Below are 27,055 nucleotides of genomic sequence, written 5' to 3' on the forward strand. Positions count from 1 at the left end.
CTCTTCCATGTACGGTATGTATAGGAGACCAGCATTTTGCTGTTCCTAGCACAAGACCGTCACATATTAAACAGTGGCTACAGCCAATATTTAAACTAACCAATGAATTATGCAGAGAATGGTTAAATGCCTAACAAACCCTCATGATGAACTAGAGAAATATGTACACTACACGAACCATTTTACCAAAAACTACTTGTGGACTGCTTACATCACATACTAATATGTGGAGTCAGCCTGAGCCAAACAGTGACAAGCTACTTATAAATGCTATGGATGTAGTGTATTGTGATTACAGTAATGCCTTCGACAATTTTCCCCATGATATTCTTGCAGAGAAGCTGGTAAAATGTGGGCAGGATAAGGAACTACAGTGGTGCCCCGCAAGACGAATGCCTCGCAAGGCGAAAGGGTTTTTCAGTTTTGCGTTGCTTCGCTAGACGAATTTCCCTATGGGCTTGCTTCGCAAGACGAAAACGTCTTGCGCTTTTTTTTTTAAGCCACTTGAAGAGGCGCTGTTGCGACGGACCGTGCTTCGCAAGACGAAAAACATCGCAAGACAAAAAGACTCGCGGAACGAATTTTCGTCTTGCGAGGCACCACTGTATTAGGTGGATTTGTAGCTGGTTGACTGACCAAACCCAGAGAGTGCTCATTCATGGTTGTCACCCCAGAAAAAAGTGACAAGTGGGATGCTGCAGGGTTCTGTCCTGGGTCTGTTGTTCTTCCAACATCTTTATAAACAACTTGGGTGAAGGAATTGAGGGGGTGCTCATCAGATTTTCAGATGACCCCAAACAGAGGGGTAGCTAATGCTGCAGGAGACAGACTCGGGATTCGAGATATTAACAGATTGGAGAACTGGGCTCCAACTAACAGAAATTAAAGAGAGACGAATGTCAGCCCTACACTTAAGACAGCAATGCTGCACAAATGTAGGACGGGGGACACTTGGATTGCCTGTAGTACATATGGGAAGAATCTAGGGTCTTAGTAAACTACAAGCTTAACATGAGTCAACATTGTGATATAGCAGCAAAAAAAGCTAATGCTATTCTAGGCTACATCAACATAAGCATAGTATCCAGATCAAAGGAAGCAACAGTATCACGCTATGCTGCCTTGGTCAGGCCACCCCTGGAACACAGTGTCCAGTTCTAGGCATCAGAATTTAAGGACATTGACAAGTATCTTCCTTCATCGAGGTTTTTAAGCAGAGGTTGGATGGCCATCTGCCATGGATACTTTAGCTGAGATTCATGCATTGCAAGGGGTTGGACTACAAGACCCTTAGGGTCCCTTCCAACTCTACAATTCTATGATTCTATGAATAATCCACAAGCTTGCAACTCTTGATGTATGCTTTACTTTAGTGACATCAGAACCCTTGGGGCATCCGGCTCCTCTGGGAGCCACAATGAATGGTTGGCAGCTGTCATTTACTTGAACTAATATGGAAGATTGGTCACAGACGTACCATTATGCAGAACTTTGGAATGAAGAAACTAGGATTTCATATGGCCAGGAGGAAAGGATTCTAAACAAACAAATCTACTCCAAAGAAGCTTCATTTAAACACAGAATGTGCAAGTTTATCCATATCAAGTACAGTTTCTAACTAAACATACAAAAATAAAGAACTTTGATCACTAGGAGTCTTTTATTAATAGACAAACCATGTTATCCGGAGTTTTACCTTGAGAAATCAAGAAGTGGAAGACAAAAAAACAGCTTTCTAGGACAGTAGTTCAGGGTTTTGTTTCATTTAAAAAAAACAACCCGCATACAACCCTGAATTAATAGTTATCAAAATAAAACTTCAAGAAACCCACAGAGATAAATTAAATACCTGGTATACTTATACAGAATTTTCACAGAATTAGAACAAATGGGGGTCATACAAAGCAAACAGATCACTCCCCAGGAAGGGGAAGAAGTTTAAATAACATCCTAAAGAAGGTAATCCAAATGGGGTGGTATTACTATTTACTTCCATTCTTGATATACAATAATGAAGTGAAATTACTTTTGTTTCCAACAGTGCCAACCTAAACACCACCAACATGAAGGTGCTTTACTTTGAAAAAAAATAAATCAGGAGCTGGGGTGGCTTAAGTGCACCAATTATCTAAGTTATAAATAATTATATCTTAAGGAATTAGGCATCAAACTTTAGCAAAAACACCTTAAATACTAGCACTCTGAGCATTAAAAGTTTTAATCCATTTTGAATAAAAAAAGCACAAACTTAGGTTTTTGCTTGTTTTGTAACAAAAATTCACACAAAGAAAAATCTTAGGCTCAAGTGGTCACCTGTATTCTAATGGTCTCAAATTTACAGTATGGAAGCCACATATCTGACAGCGAAGCTTTTTATTGACATATTTATAAAATCAGGAAGTGTTTTATCCCCCTTAATTACCGATTAGTTCAAGCTGTGTTTTTCAGAAATCCATAGCACCGCTCATTTTAACAGGTTGTTACTTTGGGTGCCTATTTATCATATATCTGGTGTGTGTTTTTAAATCAGTAACCACTTTTAAGTTGTTTACAATATACAGTATGAGAGGCTAGTCTGTCACTGATATACGGGTTCTTAAAACGCCAGGCTGTTCATTCATCTGTTCTTTAAACACGCTAATATGGCAAGACATAGGTAGTGTCTGCAGCACCATAATACTGTCTAAACAAACAGCTTTTAAGCTGTGTTTGCCTAATGTTTTATTCAGCCCCCTCCCACCACTTACTATATTTAGCAAAATACCATTGAAGACAAAAGTTTGCCCCTTACAATGAGGCACATTTTGGCATATGTGCTAAATGCTGCTACATAGGCAGGCATGTGCAAGTCATATTATGAAAAGGAGAGCCTCCACATTTAACTTTTTCATAGAAAAATATAAATATATTCCCTGAATTAGAGGAAGAGAAGATTCAACATCTTGCTAGTATCACTAGCAAAAGGAAAGTGGGCTAGATTTTCCTGTCTAGGTTACATTTCACAGTCATCTTCATCATCTGCATATCTTACAGTTCTCCTGCCCCCATTTCTAGTTCTAATTTTGGAACGTCGATTCCCTCTTTGATACTTGGTATAATCCAATTCCTCAGAATCATTCTCTTCATTTGCTTTTGGCCGTTTCCTTCTCTGCGGTATTTTGGAAGGTTCAGAAAAGCCATCATGTAAAGTGTTATCTATTGAAATGGCTTTCCTTTTCCTCTTTTTTGTCTTTCTAGTTCTCCTACTGTCAATATTTTTTGAGTCTGTTTGAGATTCTGAAGCAGAAGAATAATTGGAACTGCCATCAGGTTCCGGTTTTGAGTTCCTTGAAGTTCCAGGGGTTTTTGACAAAGAACCTCTTTGTTTTCTCTCTCCTTTTCCAGTCTCTGTTGTACTCCTCATATTTTTATCACTATCTTCTTTTTCCAATTCGGAAACATTATGGTTATCAGGAAGCAGTGGCTGGCTTGAATCTATGTGCTCTGCAGACATGCTACTGGAGGATTCGTCTTCAGAAAATTCTACTGCACGTTTTTTCCTTTTAGGAACTGTTTTACGCACAGGTGTGAGAGACCGTCTCCTTGGGGCTCTGCTCTGTCTGCTCTTTTGTTCCACCACACTTTCTACTTCAGAGTCCAAATGTTTCTGCTCTGGTTCTCTGCTAGATTTTTTAGCTCTGTAAGAGGAGGTCTGAAACTGTTTCTGTCTGAGCTCACATTCCTTTAGTTCTGCTTCACTTTCAGAGGGTGAAGGTGCAATATCCAATATCATCTTTCTGGCCGCAGCAGAGGCATTGCGATGAGGCAATTTTCTGTACCTGTTTTTAGGGTATCTAACTTCTGAACTTGAGAACTCTTCCTTGGCATCACTAATTAGCTTGATTTTGCTTGCAGCCACAGTAGCACTACGGCGTGGGATTTTCTTTCCATTAGGGGTTTTGATATTGCTTGTTTCACTATTCAATTCTGCAGAATTTCTGCAATTCTTCCTGTTCCGGAGTAATACTGGACTTTGCCTTATCACTCGGGTTGATTCTACAAGAGAAAAGTTTTAAATTTCAAAATACTTTATTCCCAACAGAAATGAGTGCATTTAGACAAATGATATACTGAAGTAATAATTCAAAACCAAACTCTATTATATAGGATAACAGTACAACTGTGAAATTTAAGCACCATTAAAATATTTTTAATAATGAAAGTTCTAAGCAGACTTTTAATGTTATAAACACTTCACACTGCCTAGGGCAGCAAGCACCCACCAATAATCCCATACACACTTCCCTAGGAGCAAGCAGCATGGAATTCAATGGAACTTACTTCTGAGTAGACCTGCATAAGACTACACTGTTAGCATGGCAGGCATTTCTTTAACTTTCTAATTCTAATTCTTGATCATTCAGGATGAACTTGCAACACTTATTTCGACAAATAAGGAGACTCTCTTAATCTATTTCAGTACACCAGATGATTGCCATTATTTTCTATAAAGCCCAGTATTTCACCTAGGCATTTTCTTGGTTTGTTTTGCCTTCTCTTCTATAAATATTGTAGGGTTCTACATAGCCCAATAGTTTTTATGTTAGACACTGTTTTTGCAATGCTGATACTGTTTTAAATAGACTTTATATATTTTTAAACACAAGCCATTGCAGTTTATTTCCAGCTAGTGCTTTAAGAGGTCCATTGGCTCCCAACAGCAGATAGATGTGTTAGCCTTACCTCAGGCACCGATTTAAAATACATTAGTACAAGAAACATTACCTTTTCTAACAGCTTCTCTCTTTCGTTTCTTTTTCTTGTGTCGCTCTGTTGTGGCATCACTACTATTGGAGCAGGATTCAATTTCCAAATCAGAAGTACAACTGGAGTCCACTGTGGATTTATATTTGGGCTTTCTTGAAAGTTCCTTGGTTTCTGGCAGAGAGTCTGTTCCATCCTCTCTATGTTCTACATCAGATTTTGCAGTGGCTTTGCTGCGATTTTTGTCTTTTGATTTACTAGAAGAATCTACAGTCTTCCGAGAGTCATGCTTCTTCTTAACTTCCTCACTGCATTGGTCTAACTCAGAATCTAGTTCAGATTCATAACTGGCTACAGTACTATGCAAATATATAGAAGGTTTATCAAGACTTCTGCCCTTTGGCATATGGCTTTTGGGGTTATTTTCTGAAACTTCCACCCTGGGTTTTATATTAGGGGATTCATCACAAACAGTTCTATGCTTGCGCCCATGGGTTTTAACATGCCTGTTTCTTCTTAAAGCACTTTCAGAATCTGAACTATTTTCAGACTCACTATCATATCTCTTAGCAGAAACAGCTGACTCGGTCTGACGACACTTTCTTCTGCTATATCTCCTATTTTTTCCTTCAGACTGTTGGTCTTCATCCCTTGAACTGTTTGACTTCCTAGTTGTAGAAACTGCATTGTGATGGTTCAGCTTTTCCTCATTTTCAAAGCCTCTGGTTTCCACATCATTTATGTTCCTCAGTTTATAAGCTGCCACAGTAGCACTTTTACGACGCAATCTTCGGTAACCGTGATGGTTGCTATTTTGTATTTTATAAGTTCCCTCTTCTTGAGAATCACTTTCATGCCTCCTTTTCCTGGCAGAACGTCTGCACCCATTCTCTTGGATGACACATTCTATAAAGGCAAGCAAAGATTATTATATAAAAGCAGACCTGGCATGTATAGCACAATATTAAACATTAACAAAAGCTAGTTTCATTGAAAAAAAATGCACATTTAAAGACTACTTATTAAAGCTAAGCAGCTAGTACATGCATACATCTGATGGTAAGATATAATCCACCTGTCATTAATCCACATCCACACGAACAAATGAGCCCCATGTTACACTCAGTGTTCCATAAACTTTAGTGCTTGAGCTAACAAAGTGTTCTCAAAGGCTTCTAAAGAACAGATTTAGGAGAGGAGTTTTCAGGGAGAAATAAAAGTTCCGTTTGTATCAGTAGGATGCCACAACTGGACAGCACCCCAGATATTTGACTTTTAAGAAACAAGTTCTATATCCTCAGTTTAATATTACATAGCATGTACTACTTCAGTAGGATGCCACAACTGGACAGCACCCCAGATATTTGACTTTTAAGAAACAAGTTCTATATCCTCAGTTTAATATTACATAGCATGTACTACTTCAAAACAAAATTCAGTTAAGCAAGGTCTTTTAAATCAACCATGCCTTCAATAGTTAGTGACAAGGAGCGATCAGGATTGCTATCTTGAGAACTGTTGTGCTGCTTAAATCCCAGATTATGATCTAGATATATTTTATTCATCGAAATTCAAACTCTGCTGAATATTGGATAGTTTCACTTAGAGCGGCTACAAGGGGAAAGCTTTTTAAATCTAGAATGTGCATTAAATCACATTTTATACATTTAAAATACATCACCTTTCCTGATGTTTTTCCTTCTTTTTGTTGAGTTGCTGCTATCAGTTCCAGACTCTAAATCAGATGAGCACTTGGAGCTATCTTTGGGTAGTCTTGACATCTTAGAAGACCCTCTGCTCTCTGAAAAAGTGACACGCTCATCCTCTTTCCCTGAATCCAGTCCTTCATCTGAGTCACTTAATACCTTAGCTTTCCTGAAATGAGTTGATACTCTTTTACAGGTTTGTTTTTCTAAACCATTGCATTTTTGTGGCTCAGAATCTGCCTCAGAAATATTTCTGTTATTACTTCTGGATGCAGAAGGTAACTGGTAAGAAGCTTCCTGAATGCTCCCATCCTCTGACACAAGGCTTTTGGAGTCATCTTCTGAAAATTCAACAGGGGATTTTATTTTTGAAGATGCACAGTGGGTAGCTCTTTGTGACTGCTTCTGGCCATTAACATGACAACCCTTTAGTGTTTTTTGCACACTATTTTCAGAATCTGAGCTCCCACTATCAGATTCACTAGCATGCTTTTTTCGAACAGCAACAGCACCTGAACCAGCTTTGAAGGTTTTCCTTCGGTTAGATTCTTCTTCTTCTTTGTCACTTTCAGACTGTATGGAACTTTCCTCAGAGTCATTTAGCAATACTTTTCTGGCTGCAGCAGAAGCATTGCGATGAGGCAGCTTTCTGTTTTTGCTTCCAATACCAACACTTTCTGAACTGGATAGCTCCTCTTCTACATCACTCATCATTCTTAATTTATTAGCTGCTACAGTAGCACTTCTACGTGGAACTTTTCTGTGCCTTCCAGATCTGTTACACAAAGTCTCATACAACTCTTTTGAATTATCCATTTCTCTTCCAGATATTCTTTTTCTGGTAGTTCTTTGGCTATTTCCATTCTCTTGATAAGCTAGACACAAAAATGAGGAGGCTTACTTATGTTGAACATTTTAAAATGAGTACAATTTGCCTGTCACTAAGCTCAGAACCATGCAAAGTTCTGGAACAATACACACAGGTCCCGCTTACTGAATGAAATGTGTTCCCTGGAAACTGTTCATTAGGTGAGCATTTGTATAACAAGTACACAATTTCCACTATTTCCTGTAGAAGTCGTATTTCTAATGCAGAATCTGCCCACTCCCTTTTCCCACTCCTTCCATGGTGTCTTCCTGAAATGGCTGCAGCCAATCATCCAAAGAAAGACAAAGTAAAAAGCTCATTTGACTGAACTCTCCTGCTTCCTGATTTGTCCAATCTTGCTCCGCACTCCATCTCTGCCTGAAAATGACTGCCACTGACTAGCAAAGCAAGCAAACAAACCAAGTAGTAAGGAAGCAGGCAACTTGGATAAGTGACTCTGCGGAGCACATAAGAAGTTTGGGGCATATGAGCATGGGGATAGCGGAACCTGCATGTATTTCATGAAACTGTATAGTGGAAATCTAATCCACTTTAGAAATAGATTTAAAATATCTGCACAATCACTCACAATACTATAGCAAGAGAAACATTTGAGAGAATCTTGGTACAACTGCATTTTAGTCTAGCATTTTCCCTACTCAACATTTAAATACATGCAAATCAAGATCAAAAAAGCACACATTGTCACAAGCAGCAAGTTGGTTTCCGGGCTTCAATTTAATTTTTGAGTGTAATTAAAAATACAGAATTTGTCATTTAAAGCCAGGTGTGGGGATCAGTTTCCCTCAAATTACACAAACTTGCCCAAACATATGTCACATGTCACATCAGACATGGGACAGGTGAATGTGTGACTGCTAAGTCAGGAACTTAAAGTGCGCACCCAATTGTTCCTTGGCAAGTAGGGGTTGTTGACAGTGCCAGTCAACTGACTGGTGCTAACAGAATGCCTTTCAAAGGGATGTTTTCCCTCCACAGATGGTCTTTGCAAAGGAAAAAGTCTTTTGGCAACACCATCTGAATCCATACCATGCTTGAAAACAAACCCATCAAGGTGACCCATGGAAGGTTAGGCTCTGGGTCAAGGTTACTTCAAGGAATTCCTACTGCATGACTTCAAGATTTCAAGCCATCTGATGGGGCCTGGCTCTCAGCACTTCCACCATGGAGCTCTTTCCCCATGTAGACCTGCCAGAGTTACTTGCATTTTTAGAAAGCTAATTAAAGTTCAATATTTTGGATAACCATTTGGGTAGCAACTGTATACTACTGTGCACTATGGCATCTCCATTATCTACCAGGATTATTGCTTTTAATATTATTGTTTTTGATAGTTTACAAACATTGTTTATGTGCTGGTTTTAGATTTCTTTTATTTTTGTTGCCATTAAGATACCTTGAGGATCTCAATTGGGCCAATCTAAAGTAGATTTCAAAGTAAATTCACAACTATATACCTGGGAATAATGGAAGCAGTGACCCAACTTCTGCAATGAACATTAGCTGAATTACTCTTACCCATTTGCTTTTGCTGATAGACTCTGTTTCTAGTAACTCTGAAATCACTTCTTTTCCTGGATATTCCATTATGTACTATAGGGGATGAGATTTCTGCAGAACTTTCTTTGCTTTCCTCTGAACTACTTGAAGATGAAGCTGTTGTTGAGTGGTTCAGCTCACTTTCTGGAAAGGTAAATAATTGTATGCTAGTAAGACTTCAAAACAGATTTCCTCTTTTCTTCAAAGATATTTTATATTATTATTATCATTCAGTCCTTCATTCGAAGATCACAGAGCAATTTACAACACAAAAATAGAAAATAAGAACACAAATAAATAACAAACCAATAACCCCACATCCACAAACATATTTTAAAGGCCATAGATTGTTTAATCAGTCAAAGTGCCTGGTTATAGAGAAAAGCTTTTGCCTAGCATCTAAAGATATGTAATAAAGGTGGTAGATGAGCCCCGCTGGGTAGCGCATTCCACAAATGGGGAGCCACCGCAGAAAAGGTCCGTTCTCATGTTGCCACCCTCCAGACCTCTCGTGGAGGGGGCACATGAAGAAAGGCCTCAGATGATGATCACAGGGTTCAGTTCTAATGTCTAGGAACTGTAGATACGACAATGCATTCAAACTGTTCCATATTGCTCTTGGTATTCTTAAGTCAATCAAATTCTATTTTCCCGTTCTCAACATTCTAAAGCATCTCCCATCTGCTCAGCAAACATGGCCAAAAGCTTGTGTCAAAAGACAAAGTACATTAAGAAATACAGAAGAAGTATACATTTAAGAAATGTGAAGCTGCACGTCCACTTTACAGTTCACAAAAAGATGTACAGCATAAAAAATTAAAGTTCAATATGCCAAAGGTAAGAATACCTGGGAAATGACAGAATTTTGTATGGTCTTATTACCTTACTATCATTAAGGTTATGTCTGCTTGAGTTGAGAGCAATTTTAAACCGCAAGACAAAGGGTGTATTTACAATTAGAGAGAAGAGTTTCTTTTAACCATTTCCCCACAAACTGATCACTCACCTGATGACAATGCAGAACTGTGTGCTACAGCTGTGCTCCTTGTTCGTGCATGTTTCCCAAATGATGAGGCGGAATCAGAAGATATGCCGGCAACACTGCGGCTGGACGTGCCAGCATACATTTTATGGTTTGTAACACACGACTTTCTGCTTGAGGTATTTTGGTTAGAAGAATCTTCTGGCTCAGACTGAATTTTACCCTGAGATTTACACTGCTTCTGCTTTCCATTTCTTGACAAACAGGAGGAAAACAATATGCAGTCCATGAATATGGTTGCATTTAATATAATTAATTTTTATTTCAGTGGTACTTTTCCACTCGTTAAGATGCTTCTAAGATTGTATTAAGTTAATTTTAATATGCAACACAATCAATGCAAAGTACTCAAACTGAAAGCCTCACCTATAACATAGCAATGTACATGTTCATTTTATCATATTTAAACCTTTTAACCAGTATAATAGCAGCATTGCACTTTGTCATATTTTTTAAAGTTTTAAATCTGTTAAATTCTGTTGGTATTTTGTATTATTTTAATATGACATTACCTTGAAAGCTCATTTTAGTAGAAATGTACCTCAACATAGTAGTAGTATGTCCCTCAACATATCAAACATGTGAGAAGCACTACACACCAGAATCCAGAGCAGATTTTGAGAGTATTCAGGGGAGAGGAGGAGGTCAACTCCCATTGCACAACCTTTGAAAGTATCCAAAACTACACTGAAACTATGCTCCTTCCATCAGTCAAAACCCTCAAGTTAATCAGATGAACTGATTTACATGGTTTATCTAGCAGCACAAACCTATGCCTTTTTACTTCTCCTCTAAGGTGAGGGTGCATTACAGGACTGCAATCTTCACATCTCAATCACATCCTCAAATAGCTTTTACCAATGAAGGACACCCTCAGATTGAAGAAGATTTACCTGAGTGTTTTGGTAGATTGTTGTAATTTACTTCGACTTTGCAGCCTCCTATTGTGCCTCTGACTTCTCTGCAATCTTTCATTGTATTTTTGTCCAGTTCTAAAGTCAGAGATAATTCTCCTCATCTTTTCCTCAAGCAGTGCAGATAATCTCAATGTCATACTATATATCTAGATTGCAAAAGAAATAGGTTAATTTTTAATTTCTAAAAAAGTTTAAGACACTTGCATTTGGTGATCCAATTGTAAAATTTTATTACTATTATTTTAAGAGTTTATAAACTGCTTAATACAAAATATTCAAGCAGTAAACAAAAATTATGAGAGATTTATGTACTAACTGTACTTTCTACTACACACAACACGGGACCATACACTTAAAAAAAATCTTGTTTAATGAAATATGTTCATTAAGGCAGAAATCCTATGCAAATTTACTTAGGAGTAAGAGTGCAGCCTTTAATTTAGAGACAGGATTTGCAATTATATAACATATGATAGGGTGATCAGTTTCTTTTTGGACACTTGCTTTCTTCCTTTCTCCCCCTTGATTTGACAAGTTAGGTAAATGGCACAGAAACATTACCTTGGATCTTTTGTTTGGAGTGTATGCTTTAGCATTGCTAAATACTAATCTAATATCTTTGCAAAGTTCCATTGGAGTGTCATAGTTCCCAGCTTCTAATGTCTCCTTCACAGTCCCAAAGTCCATCGGTGTGTCTATAATTTCCCGGTAGTCCTAAATAAAGACATCCAAATAACTCCATTATTTAAGATGTGGGGAATGGGGTGAAGTTTCTTATACACAGATATGTAAACCTGAAATCCATTTAAAACAAAACAAAACAAAACAGGAGCACGCTTTGTGCTAAATGATCCCAGTGACTTTAACATACATTTTCCTAGGGACCCTTAGACTCCCCCCCCCCGGTTTCCCATCATTACCTATTGTCTTTTCTGCGTCTTTATATCTTTATCTAATTTATTCATCTCCCTTATTACAAATTTTACCCTAATTGTATCAGCAGTGCTATTCTAGGCCTAGAACAAAAAGAATAGATTAATTTTGTAGAATATCTGAAGGAACATTGTAAACATTTAAAAACATTAGCGGGCCTAGACAGGCCTGGAAATTAATATTCCCAATGGGTTGAATCACATTCAGTGTTGACCCCATAGATTTTAGTGGGTCTACTTTCGATTATGATAAGGTTAAATCAGAGTAATTATGCTTTTCCTGTATAAACCTGCCTGCCTAACATGATCTTCAACAGAGATCCTCTCATATTTCTCAACACACATCTTGTTTGGACCACAAAGAGGACCTTCCTAATGGCTGCACCAAAGCTATTAAGTTCCGTCCCTCTTGAGCTCATTCTAATGCCCTTCCACTAAAGTACTAAAATCTTTCTTTTCAGTAAGACTTTTTAGGTATGATTGTTTTAAATGAATTGTTTTAATGCTGTCTTGATTCTCTCTCAATTCATTTTGCTGGTTTAGTGTGGTTTTGCTTTGTGTTGTAATTGTTTTAATTTTATTGTTAATCATCTTGATATATTGAAGCAAGAAGGATATATCTTAAATCAATAATAATCCAAAACTGACATTAATCATTGTCCATGAAATACTCAAGGACTTCCAGTACTCAGAATAAATAAGACTGGGATTTCAAAGCCTGCTTATATGTTGAACACAAATTCTATTTTACTTTATTGTCACTGTTAACATAAAGTCAAATGGTAGTCACTATTCCACCTGACTGATCTGGAATTGGCTAGGTAGGACCACCTGCCACTTTAACAGTTAGAACCCTGGAAATAGTTCTGCAACTATTTGACATTGGAGTGTGTAGGTTCTCTCATCCTAAGCTACTCAACAAAACTCTTGCCCATTTCTTTTCATAGTAATAGGAAATAACACTGGATGCTGGAAATGCAATATGAAATGAACGTCAATGATATTGACGATGATAATGATATGAACTTACAGGATATTGATCCAGGTCGACAGGTTGTCTAAATGGCTCAGAATCTTCACACTGGAAAATTAGATTAACAAGTTCCATACATTGCTTCTTCCAAGTGTTTTCATCATAGCTGAGTCTCCTCTTCAAGCCCCGACTCTTTAAAATAGAAATACAGTATTTCTAAATGTAGAATGGAAGAATTGACTGCCAAACCTTTAAGACAGACTGGGACACAGGATTTAGAATTCATCTGTATAATGTAGGAGTATTATGGAAAAATCCTGCTATTATCTCACAGACTGGGCAAAGGTTGTTGTCAAGGTAAACAGACTTACTCTTCTCAAAGGTGCTCTGGGAACATCGGTCTCTTCACCATCCTACAAAACAGACCAGAAATGTTCATCAAGAGCAGGGGTCAGCGAGCATTTTAAGCCGTGGCCGGTCCACCGTCCCTCAGACCATGTGGTGGGCCAGACTATATTTTTGGGGGGGTGGGGGTGGAAATGAACAAATTCCTATGCCCCACAAATAACCCAGAGATGCATTTTAAATAAAAGCACACATTCTACTCATGTAAAAACACCAGGCAGGCCCCACAAATAACGCTGATTCCTGGACCGTCCACAGGCCGGATTGAGAAGGCGATTGGGCCAGATCCAGCCCATGGGCCTTAGTTTGCCTACCCCTGATCAAGAGCATTCCTTCTAATACTGATTCAGATGTTTTTTGCTCCTGTGCTTTTCTATCCAAAACTACTCACCATCAGACTCTGGAGGTTGCCAGAATATAAACAAATCTTTACAAAACACCACCACCTAAGAGGGAACTCCCTCGAGGTATAAAGTCTTTGTTGGGAAAACCTAAGGCAAGGCAAGGGAGGCAGAAACCCCAATGACGACCCCATGACCACAGAATGTTAACTGATGGGGGTGGGGGGCAGGACACAGCAGAGATAAAAAAGGATAGAGAACCACATTGTTTAGATAGGGCACTTTCAGGTTCATACTGAGAATTTATGTCCCCAGATACAGAAGTGAGAACTGCTCATACAATATTTTAATGTAGCTGGATTGGACACCAGCAGATCCACATACTCATTCCTTCCCATCCCACAAAAATGCTATCCAACTATTGTAGGGAAGCAGTTGAATAGAAGTAACTGGAATAGAACTCTACACAGCAATATTTTGTTAGAAAGCTCCACTCAAGGGTTTGGGGTCTTAAGTTGTCATTTAGAGAAAATGCGCCAGACACCACCCTTTTGTTCAATGAACTTACAACTTTGAGCCTACTCTACTATTATTAATAGGGTGAAGGGAAAGGGCAGGGCTTAATAAAATAGCACTGAAGCGGGAAGAGCTAGCAGTTATCTAGGCAGGGTAAAAATAAGGTTTTATTACCAGATAATCAGGATCAATGCTGTCCCCATTGTTAGTTGCAATGCACAACTCAAAAATATCTGTACAATCTGGATTCCTGGAAAATAAAAATGTAATGTTACAATAGGTTGTATCTTGTTCTGTTGCTTTTCACTTGTGGAAATTTCTTTAATGCCCTTAGAGGCTTCTTGAATGAAAAACAGGGTGATTTTAGCAGATTTCCCTTTCTGTGAGCAGTCCCCTGTACCCTCATGAACCTACTTCAGAGGGTTCAGGGACTCTTTGAAATAGTGTAGGAGGCGGCAAAGGATCTACAAAAGAATGGAATGTTGCTTATTTACTGTGAAAGGGCCTTTTCTGGTAGATAACACAGCAACGACTGCTGGGTTCATGTTGTTCTAGGAGTCCTCACAGAAAACCTCTGATTTATTTTAAAGATGACTACTCCTTCCCTTTCATAGTCTTCTCAGTTTCTGTTCTGGCCAAGCCCCAAAGATCTTCTCAGTTAATATACCTCTAGAATTGGACCACAGCACCAGAAAAATAGGTACTGTTATTTGTCTTATATTTGTGTTTCAGACCTGTGTAGTCCCAGTGAGCAAATGACTACAGGCTGCAGCATGGCTGTGTGATGTTGTCTGTCAGAAAAGCCCCCTTCATGGTGACCAACGTTCCATTTTCATGGCAAACTAGCCACACAGCCACAGCTGGGACCTACCAGAGGATAGAGAATGAAAAGGAAGAAAGATGCCATAAAGAGAAAAGGCAATGGAAAGAGAATGACAAAAGAAGAATGAAGCAATTAACACACACAATAGACAGAGAAGGAGTGAGCCCAGCTGGCAGGAAAATGAAGCTGAGAAGATGGCAAGAGAGAAAAGAGGAACATTCAAAATAATCAGAGGTTTCCTGATTGGGCTGCTAAAGCAACTTGAATCCAAAAATGGCTGTGTGGCTAATTCACCAGGAAAAGGGGAGAATTTGAAAAAAGCAAAGCAAAAAAAATTTGTTTCCCTTCCTCTTCTTGTTTACAGAAGGCAAGAGCCTTCTGTGAATACTATATCTATTCTGAACACTGACAAGTAAACCATGGTCATAAGCAATGACCAGAAGTAAGACAATTCTGATTTCCTTTTAAGCAACGAAAAACCAAAAATATTTCATCCTGAAATATTGCTTACCTAATGAATTCTAAGAGTTGATCTGTGATTTTCTGAGCAGATTTAGCAATAGTGCTGTTGGGCACATTGAAGGTCTGAGCATTGCTCTCAAGACATCTTACTTCCCAAATCAATGCAGAAAGCCTCCTATGTTTAATAGTAAACAAATTAGTTTTAATCAGGAGAAAAATATCATATAACAACTAGATCTGGAAATGTTCAGTCATTAAAACTGGAAATGTTTAAGTGGAAAAAATATTGCTTTTCATTTATCATGGAGTTTTAACAAGCTAATGTCCTATTCTTGCTGAATCCAGACATACTCCATGTTCATGCCAGTAGTATAGTAATTTCTTTAACGATGATCATTTCATGCAAAAGTGCATTAGTGTCATTCACACTTCACACTTTTAAACCTCCTGAAGGTATTATTTCCCATTTCCATCACCACCTACCCTGCACTTACTTTTATCACAGTTACATATTCTGTATCCACTATTTCTTGATAGTACAACTGTGACCCTATCTTCACTCAAGCCACCAGAAAATCCCTCCCATGTACAGCTTATTTCTCACTGTGTTAGAAAGGAAAGATCCATTCAGGCATCTGTATTTAGGTAAACCTGCATCTTATGCAATCACAGCTTTGCATGGGTGTGGGTAGGGAATGAATGAATGAATGGGAAACCCACTCTCCATGTTTCCCCTCCCCCACCTATCCCACACAATTCTGTGATTGCAGGCTCACCTGGCTTTAGGAAGGCGGAGCAAGGGTTCTTGCAGAGTCCTAGAGCACTTGAATCACTTTCCCAAGGCCAGGGAAGTCATCCACCTTGCAGAGAGCCCTTTCCAGGGCTTCCTGGCTTTACCTGTTTTTGTGCATGCACTTGGACCTCCGGAATCTAACCCTTGAGTAAGAGGTGAATTACATATATTATGCTAAATTCTAAATGTGTGGGTAACTAAAAGCTATTTAGAAATATTGAAAACTGTGGTATTGCAGCTAAACCAAAAGTCTGCCATATTTTAAGGGTAGTAAACATCCAATTCCTATTGAAGTTATAATGTTGCCTCATCTGAACTGTACCTCAGCAAAGGAGCATACCAAGGATTTCCAAAATATGCAATATTACATGTGGCTTAACTTTTCAGCAATTTTATAAGACGGATATGCTATCATCCTTCTAGTGTAGTCTCAGACCAACCTGTAAAACCTGTTGACAAGTCTCATTCTGATAGTCCAAAGGTCTGTTGGATAAGCTATTACTGTACTGTACTTTGGATACCTATTCAGATCAACTGGGCCAGCAAATGCTGCTGAAATATCTGTAATAAATAAATAACAACAGTTGAAGCATTTGAAGTAATGTATTCAATTTACATACATCATGGATTTACATACAGTCCTTCAGAAATTAAAAACAGATTAAGCAACCTTTTAGAAAACTTGTCAGACAGGAACACAGTCTGAGTATTTGCAGTATGAATCCAAAGTTTTTAATCCACTACACAAACATGATGGGGAAAAGGTACCAGATTTCTAGATACATACCTAGTGTCAAAAGCTGATCAATTCCACGGATAATCCGTTCACATTCTTCACTCTGGGATTTCCCCTGCCATTCTCCCTTTTGAGGTTTGTATAATAATTTTGCCATCTCTTCAGCAGTAACAGAAACACTAGCTCCCAGTTCCACAGGCTGATCAACTAGTTATTTTCAAGCAATACAGGAGACATTAGGCAAACAAAACAAAATGCAGTAAGTTCATTAAATTACATTTCTTATGATATAAACTTTTAAAGTCAGAGGTAGCCAGGCACGTGACAATAATATAAGTTTGATTTTTGTTCACTGAATATCCAGGTTCAGATCTATCAACATCAATTCCCTTCAAAGAGGTGTCCAAATTAGATCTGGAGTTCTGTAAATACTTCAACGGGTCCTTTGTTTTAAGACTAGGTACAGTATAGAGGCAACAGCTAAAATGTAAGCTGCCTACTTGCTTAAAGGGCAGTGCAACACATCAGTGTCCAATTATTTGTTACTTAGTTAAGTAAAATAAGGTAAAACCATGGCTCCAAAACCATGGTTGCTCCAAAACTCTAGCCCAGGCATGTCCAAAGTCTGGCCCGCTGATCGAATTAATTCGGCCCCCTGTGGCATTATATGTCCTGGGGTGAAATCCTAAAAAAGCTCAACAACTTTGGTCGGCCCTCACATATGTTCATTTCATCAAATCTGGCCATCCTTGAAAAAAGTTTGGGCACCCCTGCTCTAGCCTATGTATAATAAATCTGGCTATTGAAACAAAACCTGCTTAACTGCTAAATAATTGCAAAGCATAACTACTGGTGGAGCTCCATCTTGAGCAAATATGCCAATCTTTAGTTTAGACAGGAAATCTTCCTGCCTGTAGATTGGGGCATAAGCACACATGCTGACAAGTAGTGATCCTTCACAAAATCTACTAGCCAGATCTAGTGACAATATACCTGCAAGCACAGCAAACTCATGCACACATTTGTTTTCAGGCTCATCACTGCATAACTTTGTGGATTACTCTCTCTCAGGGATAAAAAGGCCCGCAAGTGTCTGGTGCCCATGAATCTCAATCACTTGTTTCAGAAAAACTAGCAATGCCAAACCCTCACATATATGTTCCCCGAAGGGTAGTAGCAGAAGAACAAAAGCCCACAAGCCCACAATTGTTTATTGACCTCCTAACCCATTTATTGTCTGTCTGTTCAACAAGAAAAAATGACATCATCTGATTTTTGTATACCATTGTCTGGAATAGGCTCCATGTCCCAAGGGCTAAGTCTTTCAGTTTCACCATTGTCCCATCTATTTAAAAAAAATAAGCAAAAATAAAATAAAGATATGTAAAGGTATTTTCAAACAGTAATAATCCCTGGTAATGATCAGACTTAATGCTATATTTTAAAGTAAATGATTTTAGGAAACTTGCTCAAGGTAAAAGAATTACAGAAAGGGAACAACAAAATATATTTAAAATTCTCTGTTTATGTTGCTCCGCACCCTCCCACTCTTAACTTCAGAGAGTCACAATCCTTTTCTCTTACATGCTCCGTACGAACATCAGTGCAGATGCACTGGTGGGAGCACTGGGTGAGCTCTGCTGATATACGTGCACAGCCCCAAACTCCCAAGTCCTTCTCCCTCTTAATAAGTGACAGTGACACTGCTGCTGGGAAGCTGGCGTTGTGGCCTGCCTCTGCATCTACATTCTTGCTCAATGCAAAACCAAAGAAGAAAAGGAAAAGGTAAACTTAAGAGTTCATTTTCCTCCTCCTCTTTAGGTTCATTATAAACACTGACATGCCTTCGAAAGATTACTAACAGTAGTTAATGTACGAGTGCTCTTTTATTTTTAAGGCAAGCTTCAATATCAAACTCAAGTAACCATGCTAAAAACACATACTTAACACTGTAACACTGAAAAGGGCTGTCAGGGTATTGTGGCTGATATGGCTCTTGGCTCAGGACTGTTCCAAACCACCAGGCATCATCAATAATTGAACGAAAGCGATCATCTGTAGGAAAGACATGAGATGCTATACAGTTCTTCCGCATTAACTTTTTTAAAAACTAGTCTAGGGTTGCAAATGCAACATGTGACTATTAAAATACTGTGTTTCATTCACTATACAAATGGTCAATCACAACACAATAAGACAGTCACATGATCCAACACAGGTTTAATCTGCAGACTATCAACGTTATCTATAATAGTTCTTGAATTCAAACACTACTGAAAGGTTTGAAAAATCATTGATCCTGTAACATTAAAATTTGATTCCTATCAGTTATAAAGAAATAACTTACAATCATAATAACAAACCACCCCATGATTCAGCTAGCGAATCGTTCTAAATTGTCTTTCATTTTTTCCTAGTTTCAATGCTTGGTGGCACATGGGTACGGCAGTATTACAAAAATAGACTTACTGGGTTGCCAGTTCCTTTGTCGTGCTTCATCATGGAACTGACTTAACACAAGGAAGTCAATAACATCTGGCATATCATGGTATCTAGGAGAAAAAATTAAAACTTAGTCTTCAAATGTATTATGCATTATGCATTTTTTTAAAAAAAAAGGGTAAAAAAATACATACTTGAGGGAAAATGATTTGTCTAGAAGCTGTCCTGTAATATGATCCATAAGGGTAAGCTTAAGGCAGCATAGTGTAGGAGGCCCAACTTCATAATGTATCCCAACAATTTTTACCAATTCTTGTTCCTAACAGATGGACATATAAAAGAATCCCATTAATAATAGTGCAATTATTTACAGTATATGAAGTGTGAATAGAAACAAAGTCCAGCAGCAATGGGCATAACACAAACTTAAGACAGTTCATAAACTTACAAAAAAAAAAAAAAACAACCCAAAGTTTAGATTTTTGATAGGTATATGTTACTAGATTTCCCACTGGGCAACTTATTCAAAACTCAAATCATAGGAACAGAGTCATACCATCTAGCTCACTACTATCTACAAGGACTGGCAGTGGCTCTCTAGAATTCTCTCCCAGCCCTACGTGAAGATCTCAGGGATGGAAACTGACCTTCTGCATCAAAAGCAGGTGCTCTACTGATCTATGGCCCTTCCCCAAACCTAGAAGCAAAACACCATGTATAACCCTGTAGTCATTTCCAAGTGCTTAAGCTTCCTAAGGGTTAATCCTCTGCTACACTGGCCATTTCAAAAGCACAGGCATAATTCTGTTTCTATAAATGAACAGATTAAGATAAATGTACTTCAGGGGAAAATGGAAGGCAGAGATATTAAATCCAAAGGTGGAGCAGGTGTTTTCCACTTATGGAAGGACTATTTTACACCTTGCAGTGGAACACTGCCATTTCGTTTCTGCTTGTGGTTCTTTGGATCCTAATCAAACTTTCCCTATATTGATTTTAAAATATGCATTATCACCTCCCTTGATCCATCTGGTTGCCCTTTTCTGGGCCTTTTCTAGCTCTACGTTGTCTTTTTTTTTTAAGGGAAGTGACCAGAACTGTAAGCAATATTCAATGTGCAGTCACACCATAACTTTGTGTAACCGTGTTACCGAGTGGCCCCTTGCCAAAAGGGCTACCTATTTTAAGATGTCTAGTGCAACCTATGCATGAGTACTCAAAAGTAAGTCTGACAGAGTTCAGTGGGGCTTACTTCTAGGTAAAGCACATCTGAAATGCCTTCTCATTTTGCTGTGAAATTGGACTGACTCTTCCCAGGTTGGCCATTGTATCCTTTCAGCCAGGAAGGACTATAAAGGACTTCAGGTTCCAGCTGAGGCTTGCTCAAGCAACAAAGTCTTCCTGAGCTATAAACTAAAAAGCCCCAAACATTCTAACCTTTACTAAGAAGGGAGCTACTCCAACCCTTTCATAATTTGGGTTGCCCTTTTTCTGAAACATTTCCGGCTCTACAACTCACGTATGAAGTTCACTAGGCTCACCTCTGCCTCATCCTTGCCTACTTTACTGGTTCCTTTAGGGGACCAATGAGAAGAATTGTAAAGTACTTTGTAGCATGCAAACACCCATGCTGAACCAGTCTTACCCTAAGAACCATTTTTCTCCATGGTTCCTTCTGAGGATTCAGTTCACAAATATTGCTTTTCCTCACTGCTTCAAGGTAGGCTTCATGGCCTTGTCGAAAATATATCGCCTAACAAAAATGAATTTTTTAATCAGTCAATGAAATTCAAAATTAATTTAGCCGAGAAACATTTTCTCTATTTACTTACAAGGCTAGCTACATTAACAGGAGGTTGGCTACCCACTGGCTGTTTCACTCACCAATTCCCCTGTGCCAAAACTGCATAGTCATCCAAGTCGAATGGAAAGAGGGAAAAGGAAACCAGCCACTCCTACACTCTCCTCCTTCCATTCACAGCATAAAGCTGAGCCCAAGGACCAATTATGATATGCTGCTATTCACATCAGCTGTACATGCAAACAAGTCATGTTGCTTCTGCCTCAAGGTCCAGAAACCCTTTAAGACAGAATGGGGAAAGCTGGGCATGTGGCCTGGCATGCTAGTACCCAATCCAAGCTTGTTTTCTGTATTTTGCTTTTGTTTTTAGGTGGCTGCTCCTTTTTGTCGTTTTAAAAGCTAAAGAATCCTTACAAGAGAGCACCACCACAGCACAGCGTGCTACTTGTGGATGATGGCTACTTTTCCAAGACATAGCAAATCACAGGACTGAGGCTACCTATGCTTTTACCAGATCAAGCTTAGATTCAATGTAAATTCCCTTACCTCATCACCCATTTGTGGAACAAAAGGAGACCTTCGGAGTCTGACATCTGTTATCCAATCAGGAGGCTGAACTTCCCAGGACTGCTGGGGTGCATTCACCTGTGCATCATTAGAAAGGATTACCCAAATTATAACACAGCGTTATGACTGCTAATTTATTTAAAAGGTTTTTAATCTGTCTTTCAAGGCAGCTTACAAATTTCTAAGTCACATGAAAATAAAACAAAACGCAAACCCCCATAAGCAGCTAATTATTCCCCCCTCCCCCAAGTACGGCACAATTCAGCCAAAAACAGCCTTGAATAAAGGTGACTTCAGAGTTTTTACAGAGATGAGGTCATTTGCAAATCCCTGAAGAGGGAGTGCCAAAGGTGCAGGGCAAGCCCTAACCCTTCTATTCCATCATGCGTCTAACAGGTCTCAAAGGCAGACCAGAAAGCAGGGTCTCCTGATTTTAATGCTTAGGGCAGGCTCTTACAGATGTAGGTGATGCTTCAGATAATGTTGTCTCAAATCATTTAGAACTTAGAAGACGAAAAGCTGTTTCTTGAATTGGTCCCAGAAATGAACAGACAGCCAACTGATACAGAATAGGTCTTATAAGATATCAAGGTCCAGCTCCCACAAGTGCTCTGACAATATCATTCTGCACCAGGTAAATTTTCCAAACCAACTTGTTGCTGGACTTAACCCCAACAACCCTTACCATTTGCCAATCTGGCTAAGGCTGATGGGAAGACCCCAATGACATCTGGAGAGCCACAGGATCCTCATCCCTGCAGCAGTGTTACCTGGCTGTAACCAAAGTTTGTATCACTGTGGCTAGGTCCACTTTAAATAGGGCTGCAATTACCTTTAAGGATGTTTCCTTGTTGAAGCTAAGTCATGGTTTGGAATAGCATTATGAACCAACAAGGACATACAATGTTCATGTCATGGACTGAAATGCTCCTGTGCTCTTCTGTTCATAAAAATACACTAATAATTTTTAGAATGTCTTCAAAGCATAGAAAAAATCTAAATCACAATAACTGATTGGGTGTATCTAAAAACTGACAAAAACCAGAATCACTACCTCCTCGTGCTGTTTTGGTTTGTATTTTTTCCGTCTTTTTTTCTTTCTCTTTCGCGTAGACATTTTTCCTACTGGTACTTCATCTTCAGAAGAACTACAGTATTTAATAGTGTTGCACCGAGAGCTTCTTACAGGAGGCTGCAGGTTAATCCCTGCATCAGCAATCCAATCAGAATATTCACTTGAAGAGTCACTGGACGGGGGGAAGAGGGGGAGGGGAAACACACACAGCCAAATTAGAGATCTCTACTAGCTCAGAACTGACTGCACTTGAACTAGTTTTAAAGTTTGTTGGATATTATTCAAAGCTGACTGTTAATGTTAATTTCAACAGTAGCTCTGTAACTGGCACACTATAAAGTCACGTACATAGAATTTCAAACATTCAAACTACAATGAGGAACCATAGAGTTCTAAAAGAGGTGGCAATTTCTCCCCTCTTCTTGGCAGTACATCTCCTGGTGCTCTGAACACAGTTTGCAGAAGAGATAGCCTCTCTCTCCCTTTTCCCACCAGAGTACACAGAAACATCCCAGTATAGAGGATGTGTCATTGATATTACTGCAAGGTACTAATTAAAATCTAACAATCTGGGAAGTTTCTTAAGTTTGACTTTTCAACATCCCTTAATTTGCTGCTAAACACCAAACAGCATTATTTCCAGCACAACATCTAGCTGTATCACAAATAATCTCCCCCCCCCAAAAAAAAGTTACTTTCAGAAGAAAAAATGTAGTTTTGCCAAGGCTCACAAACATCACAAACTGATACTTGAAACTGATTTTACCTGGAACTATCACTGTTGGTTCTGCTGTCACTCTTCCATTCTTCCTCATGGGAAGACAAATTCATCCCATCACTTTCTTCTGCCTCCTAGATTAAAAATGGGAAAATATTTAGAGTTGTTCATTCTCTCTTTTATCACCACTAGGTTAAAGATTTACAAAACTACAACAAAAGAAAATTATTTTAAAGAAAGAACTGATTACATAGTACAACACAATAAAATGCATCACTGAAATGTGAGCTTCCTACTTATTATCTGCACTGAAGGGGGCTCTGCTAATTGTATCTAATTGATAATAATTGTATCTACCCTGCCTTTGTTGGTAAAAGCTAGGGCTTTGAAAACAAACAAATGGAAATCAGAATTTCTGATAGTTTTAATTACTAACATGAAATCGGAGCAGTCACCTGTTCAATGAATCCTGAACCTCCATCTCCATCTTCACTAGAAGAATCAGATTGTTCAATCTTATTCCGTGCTTGATACGAAGCATATTTGCGCCTATAAAGCCTTCTCTTGGATTGTATGAGTGAATCTTCTGAGTCACTCTGAATTAGGACCATTAAAGAAGAGCCAAGTTAGAGGTGGAAGTATGCATTACAAATTACTGGAAAGGAGATACAAGGAACCTAATCTGTCAAATTCTAAATGAAAAACATTCAAGTAGTCACAGTATCATAGACGAGGCTTTGTCGTGATCTAGTCTAGCCAGTTGCTCATGTAGGAAATCCAGAGTCAGGGAACCAACAGAAGGCTGTCCAGCCATTGCTTGAAGGCCTCTAACATGGGAGAACCTACAAGCCTTCTAGGCAACTGGTTCCACTGAACCAGTGTCAAAAAGCTTCTACCAATATTCAACTGAAATTTACCCTGTAACTTAGGTCAATTTGATCTACTCCTGCCCTCTAAGGTAGCAAAGAACAAGCAACCTATGCAACAGTCCTTCAGGTGTTTGACTGCTATCATCTCTATCTGCTTTTATTGTATCTACATTAGAACAGATGGAGCTGCCTTAGACAGAATCAGACCCATGGTCCACCTAGCTCAGCACTGCCTACTCTGACTGGCAGCAGCTCTCCAGGGTTCCATATATGGGTCCTTCCCAGTCCTAACTGGAGATGCCAGGGACTCTAATATTTATTCCTGGTTGAAATGTGAAGAAGTCATTTAAGAGCATAGAAGAGATTTGAGGAAATAATGTATACGGATTCTAAGCTGAAACTGTTCTTAACCTGAAGCACCACTTTAGCTAATGGGGCCTCCCACTGCTGCTGCGCGATTTCTGTTCTCATCCTGAAGCAAAGTTCTTAACCCGAGGTACTATTTCTGGGTTAGCGGAGTCTGTAACCTGAAGCGTATGTAACCTGATGCATATGTAACCCAAGGTACCACTGTACATTCACTGCTGCAACTGTCACTCAACAAGCTTTGCACACAGTTCTATTGCATTCAAATCTCTTCTCTGAGTAACAACCTGTGTACCCTCATGTTACTCATAAGACATTCTATATTTTACATTTCCTACCTTTTCTGATGAATGATATAACTTCCTTTTTTGTTCCATTGTATATATGCGTTTCTCTTCTTCTCCTTTTGCAACCCTATACTCCATTTGATTTCTGAAAAATGCATTTTAAACGCTTGTCAGACAAAGCAGAATCACATCAGTGAAAGGTAAAGTACTTACAGTATACAGTTCTGTTGCTAACTCTGGTTTGATGCATGTATACACCAGTTTTATGCTATGTAAAAATGTGTTTCAATTAATGCTGGACTTTGGCAGGAGCGACTGGATGAGAAGAAGAACAGAAATAAAACTAAATTAAATAGCATGTAGAACAGCAGTGTTATAGCTCCTGCCCAGAGGCTCTAATCTAGAGTTAATAGTATGAACATGAAATGTTAAAAGAGAACTGGATTCTAAAGTTAGGGCAAGGGAATAAATTGGTACTAAACAGACCAGAAACAGTATGTTTATGCTGATCAAATGATGTATTCAGTAAAATGATACTTTAAAACCAAGTGAAAAAATATTTCTCAAATGCCTGAATTTTTAATTAACTGTATGAATACTTATAACTTGCTTCCATAGCAATCTTTAGTTCGGTAAGCCTGCACACCTAAATATACTGGGTGTCACTTCTGGAACAACTACTCTCCGTCTCCAAGCCTGGAGGTCTCTTTCTGTAGCGATCTGACTCCTTGGAGCATTCTGATGCATCTGACGCACACCTTCAACTTGACCACTACGTCTCAGGCCAATATTAGGAGGGGACTGGATATCAGAGCTTGGCCTCCGGAAATCTAAAGGAAAGAGATATTCATAAAATACATGCAGTAAAAACATTCCAGCAGCAAATAGCTTTGGAATGTTGCATCTTCTACTGAATAATGGTAGATTTCAGACCAAGTGCTCTTCTGGATGACCCAAGAGATTTATGTATTTACTACAAAATATCTACACATTCTAGCTGGACATTAGTAACTTCCAAAGGTGGAATAAACAGTAATGATAGGAATAAAGTCATGTTTCAAAGGGGAGGAAGTTATATAAAAGAGATGACACTATGGAGACAGCCATATTTCTCATTTTGTGAGAGACAAGATGGGTGTCCCAAATTGGCTTTTTGACCTGTAATGTGATACCATGATACATCAGTATGTTTTATGTCAGAGATACTAGTAAGCAGCAAAAGTTTATCATTTCCCACTAATCTTCAAAGCAAGCACTGACCTCTTCTAGCTGTTTCATCTCCATTTTGTGGCCCAGGTGGAAGCATGTCTTGATCTGAACCAATTCTTTGGTCTTGCTGTTGCTGTAAATGTCTAATCATGCCATCAAGTATGCTAGGTTCCAAAGCCGGTTCCTCCTGGTCAGCAGTTTGTTGGCCTATTACTTGCTCCACGACCTCTCCATCACCTTACAAAATTTAAATGAAAAGCACACACATTTAACAATTTCAGAATTAAGAACAACTGTCAGAATATTGAACCCATTCTCACCAATCTCTTAAAATACAAAATCATCTACATTTTATGTTGTTAATTTTTTGTCTGCTCTCACAGTCATGCTGAAACAGTCAATACTCTGCTGAATAAATGGGAAATGGAGGTCTTTAGCAGTCATGCCTAGGATCTAGAGATGCTAAAGCTCTCAATTTCCTCCTTAAGACTCTTGCTTAGCAGGTGCTTTCCAGAATCTCCAAGCTGCTTTTTACATTCCAGAGTTCAAAAACATTTTAGAACTTATATGCACTAGTTTAAAAAGAAAGCAAAGAGAAAGTATCCTTGGCCATACCTAACCCTTTTTCTTATAATTTTGGAGAGCAATCTAAATTAGTGCCTACTTCAGAACTTGAAAAACTATCTCAAGAAGTGATATGGGTTTTCCAGAGTTCTGAACTGGAATTTCTTGAGTTTGCATCAGAAAAGCTTCAGCGCCCTAGAGCACGCTTCCTCAAGCTCAGCCCTCCAGATGTTTTTTGGCCTACAACTCCCATGATCCCTAGCTAGCAGGACCAGTGGTCAGGGATGATGGGAACTGTAGTCTCAAAACATCTGGAGAGCAGAGTTTGAGGAAACCTGCC

The 27,055-nt window shown here is 38.8% G+C and overlaps 1 protein-coding gene across 2 annotated transcripts in view; it reads right to left on the bottom strand.

Annotated features, from left to right (window-relative positions):
• Positions 1-1,641: 1,641 nt before the first annotated feature.
• The window catches only part of BRWD1 (bromodomain and WD repeat domain containing 1), a 44,102-nt gene continuing 18,688 nt past the window's right edge, over positions 1,642-27,055 (bottom strand). The window contains exons 18-42 of one of the 2 annotated variants that reach the window (XM_082220202.1): positions 26,203-26,388; positions 25,589-25,772; positions 24,994-25,087; positions 23,876-24,016; positions 23,469-23,554; positions 22,682-22,874; positions 21,607-21,705; positions 20,905-21,012; positions 19,454-19,578; positions 19,287-19,369; positions 18,761-18,872; positions 18,101-18,162; positions 16,869-17,024; positions 16,522-16,642; positions 15,338-15,463; positions 14,178-14,253; positions 13,113-13,154; positions 12,799-12,933; positions 11,398-11,550; positions 10,813-10,982; positions 9,884-10,113; positions 8,857-9,021; positions 6,425-7,315; positions 4,765-5,649; positions 1,642-4,035 (exon numbers count right to left, since the gene is read on the bottom strand). In XM_082220202.1, the coding sequence (XP_082076328.1) occupies positions 2,993-4,035; positions 4,765-5,649; positions 6,425-7,315; positions 8,857-9,021; positions 9,884-10,113; positions 10,813-10,982; positions 11,398-11,550; positions 12,799-12,933; positions 13,113-13,154; positions 14,178-14,253; positions 15,338-15,463; positions 16,522-16,642; positions 16,869-17,024; positions 18,101-18,162; positions 18,761-18,872; positions 19,287-19,369; positions 19,454-19,578; positions 20,905-21,012; positions 21,607-21,705; positions 22,682-22,874; positions 23,469-23,554; positions 23,876-24,016; positions 24,994-25,087; positions 25,589-25,772; positions 26,203-26,388 (5,666 nt within the window). In that variant the 3' untranslated portion in view covers positions 1,642-2,992. Of the gene's footprint in view, positions 4,036-4,764; positions 5,650-6,424; positions 7,325-8,856; positions 9,022-9,883; positions 10,114-10,812; positions 10,983-11,397; positions 11,551-12,798; positions 12,934-13,112; positions 13,155-14,177; positions 14,254-15,337; positions 15,464-16,521; positions 16,643-16,868; positions 17,025-18,100; positions 18,163-18,760; positions 18,873-19,286; positions 19,370-19,453; positions 19,579-20,904; positions 21,013-21,606; positions 21,706-22,681; positions 22,875-23,468; positions 23,555-23,875; positions 24,017-24,993; positions 25,088-25,588; positions 25,773-26,202; positions 26,389-27,055 lie in introns of both variants that reach the window. The other variant, XM_082220201.1, reaches the window with a different exon arrangement.

The sequence above is a fragment of the Podarcis vaucheri genome, assembly GCF_965113315.1.
Source record: "Podarcis vaucheri genome assembly, chromosome: 4".
NCBI lineage: Eukaryota > Metazoa > Chordata > Lepidosauria > Squamata > Lacertidae > Podarcis > Podarcis vaucheri.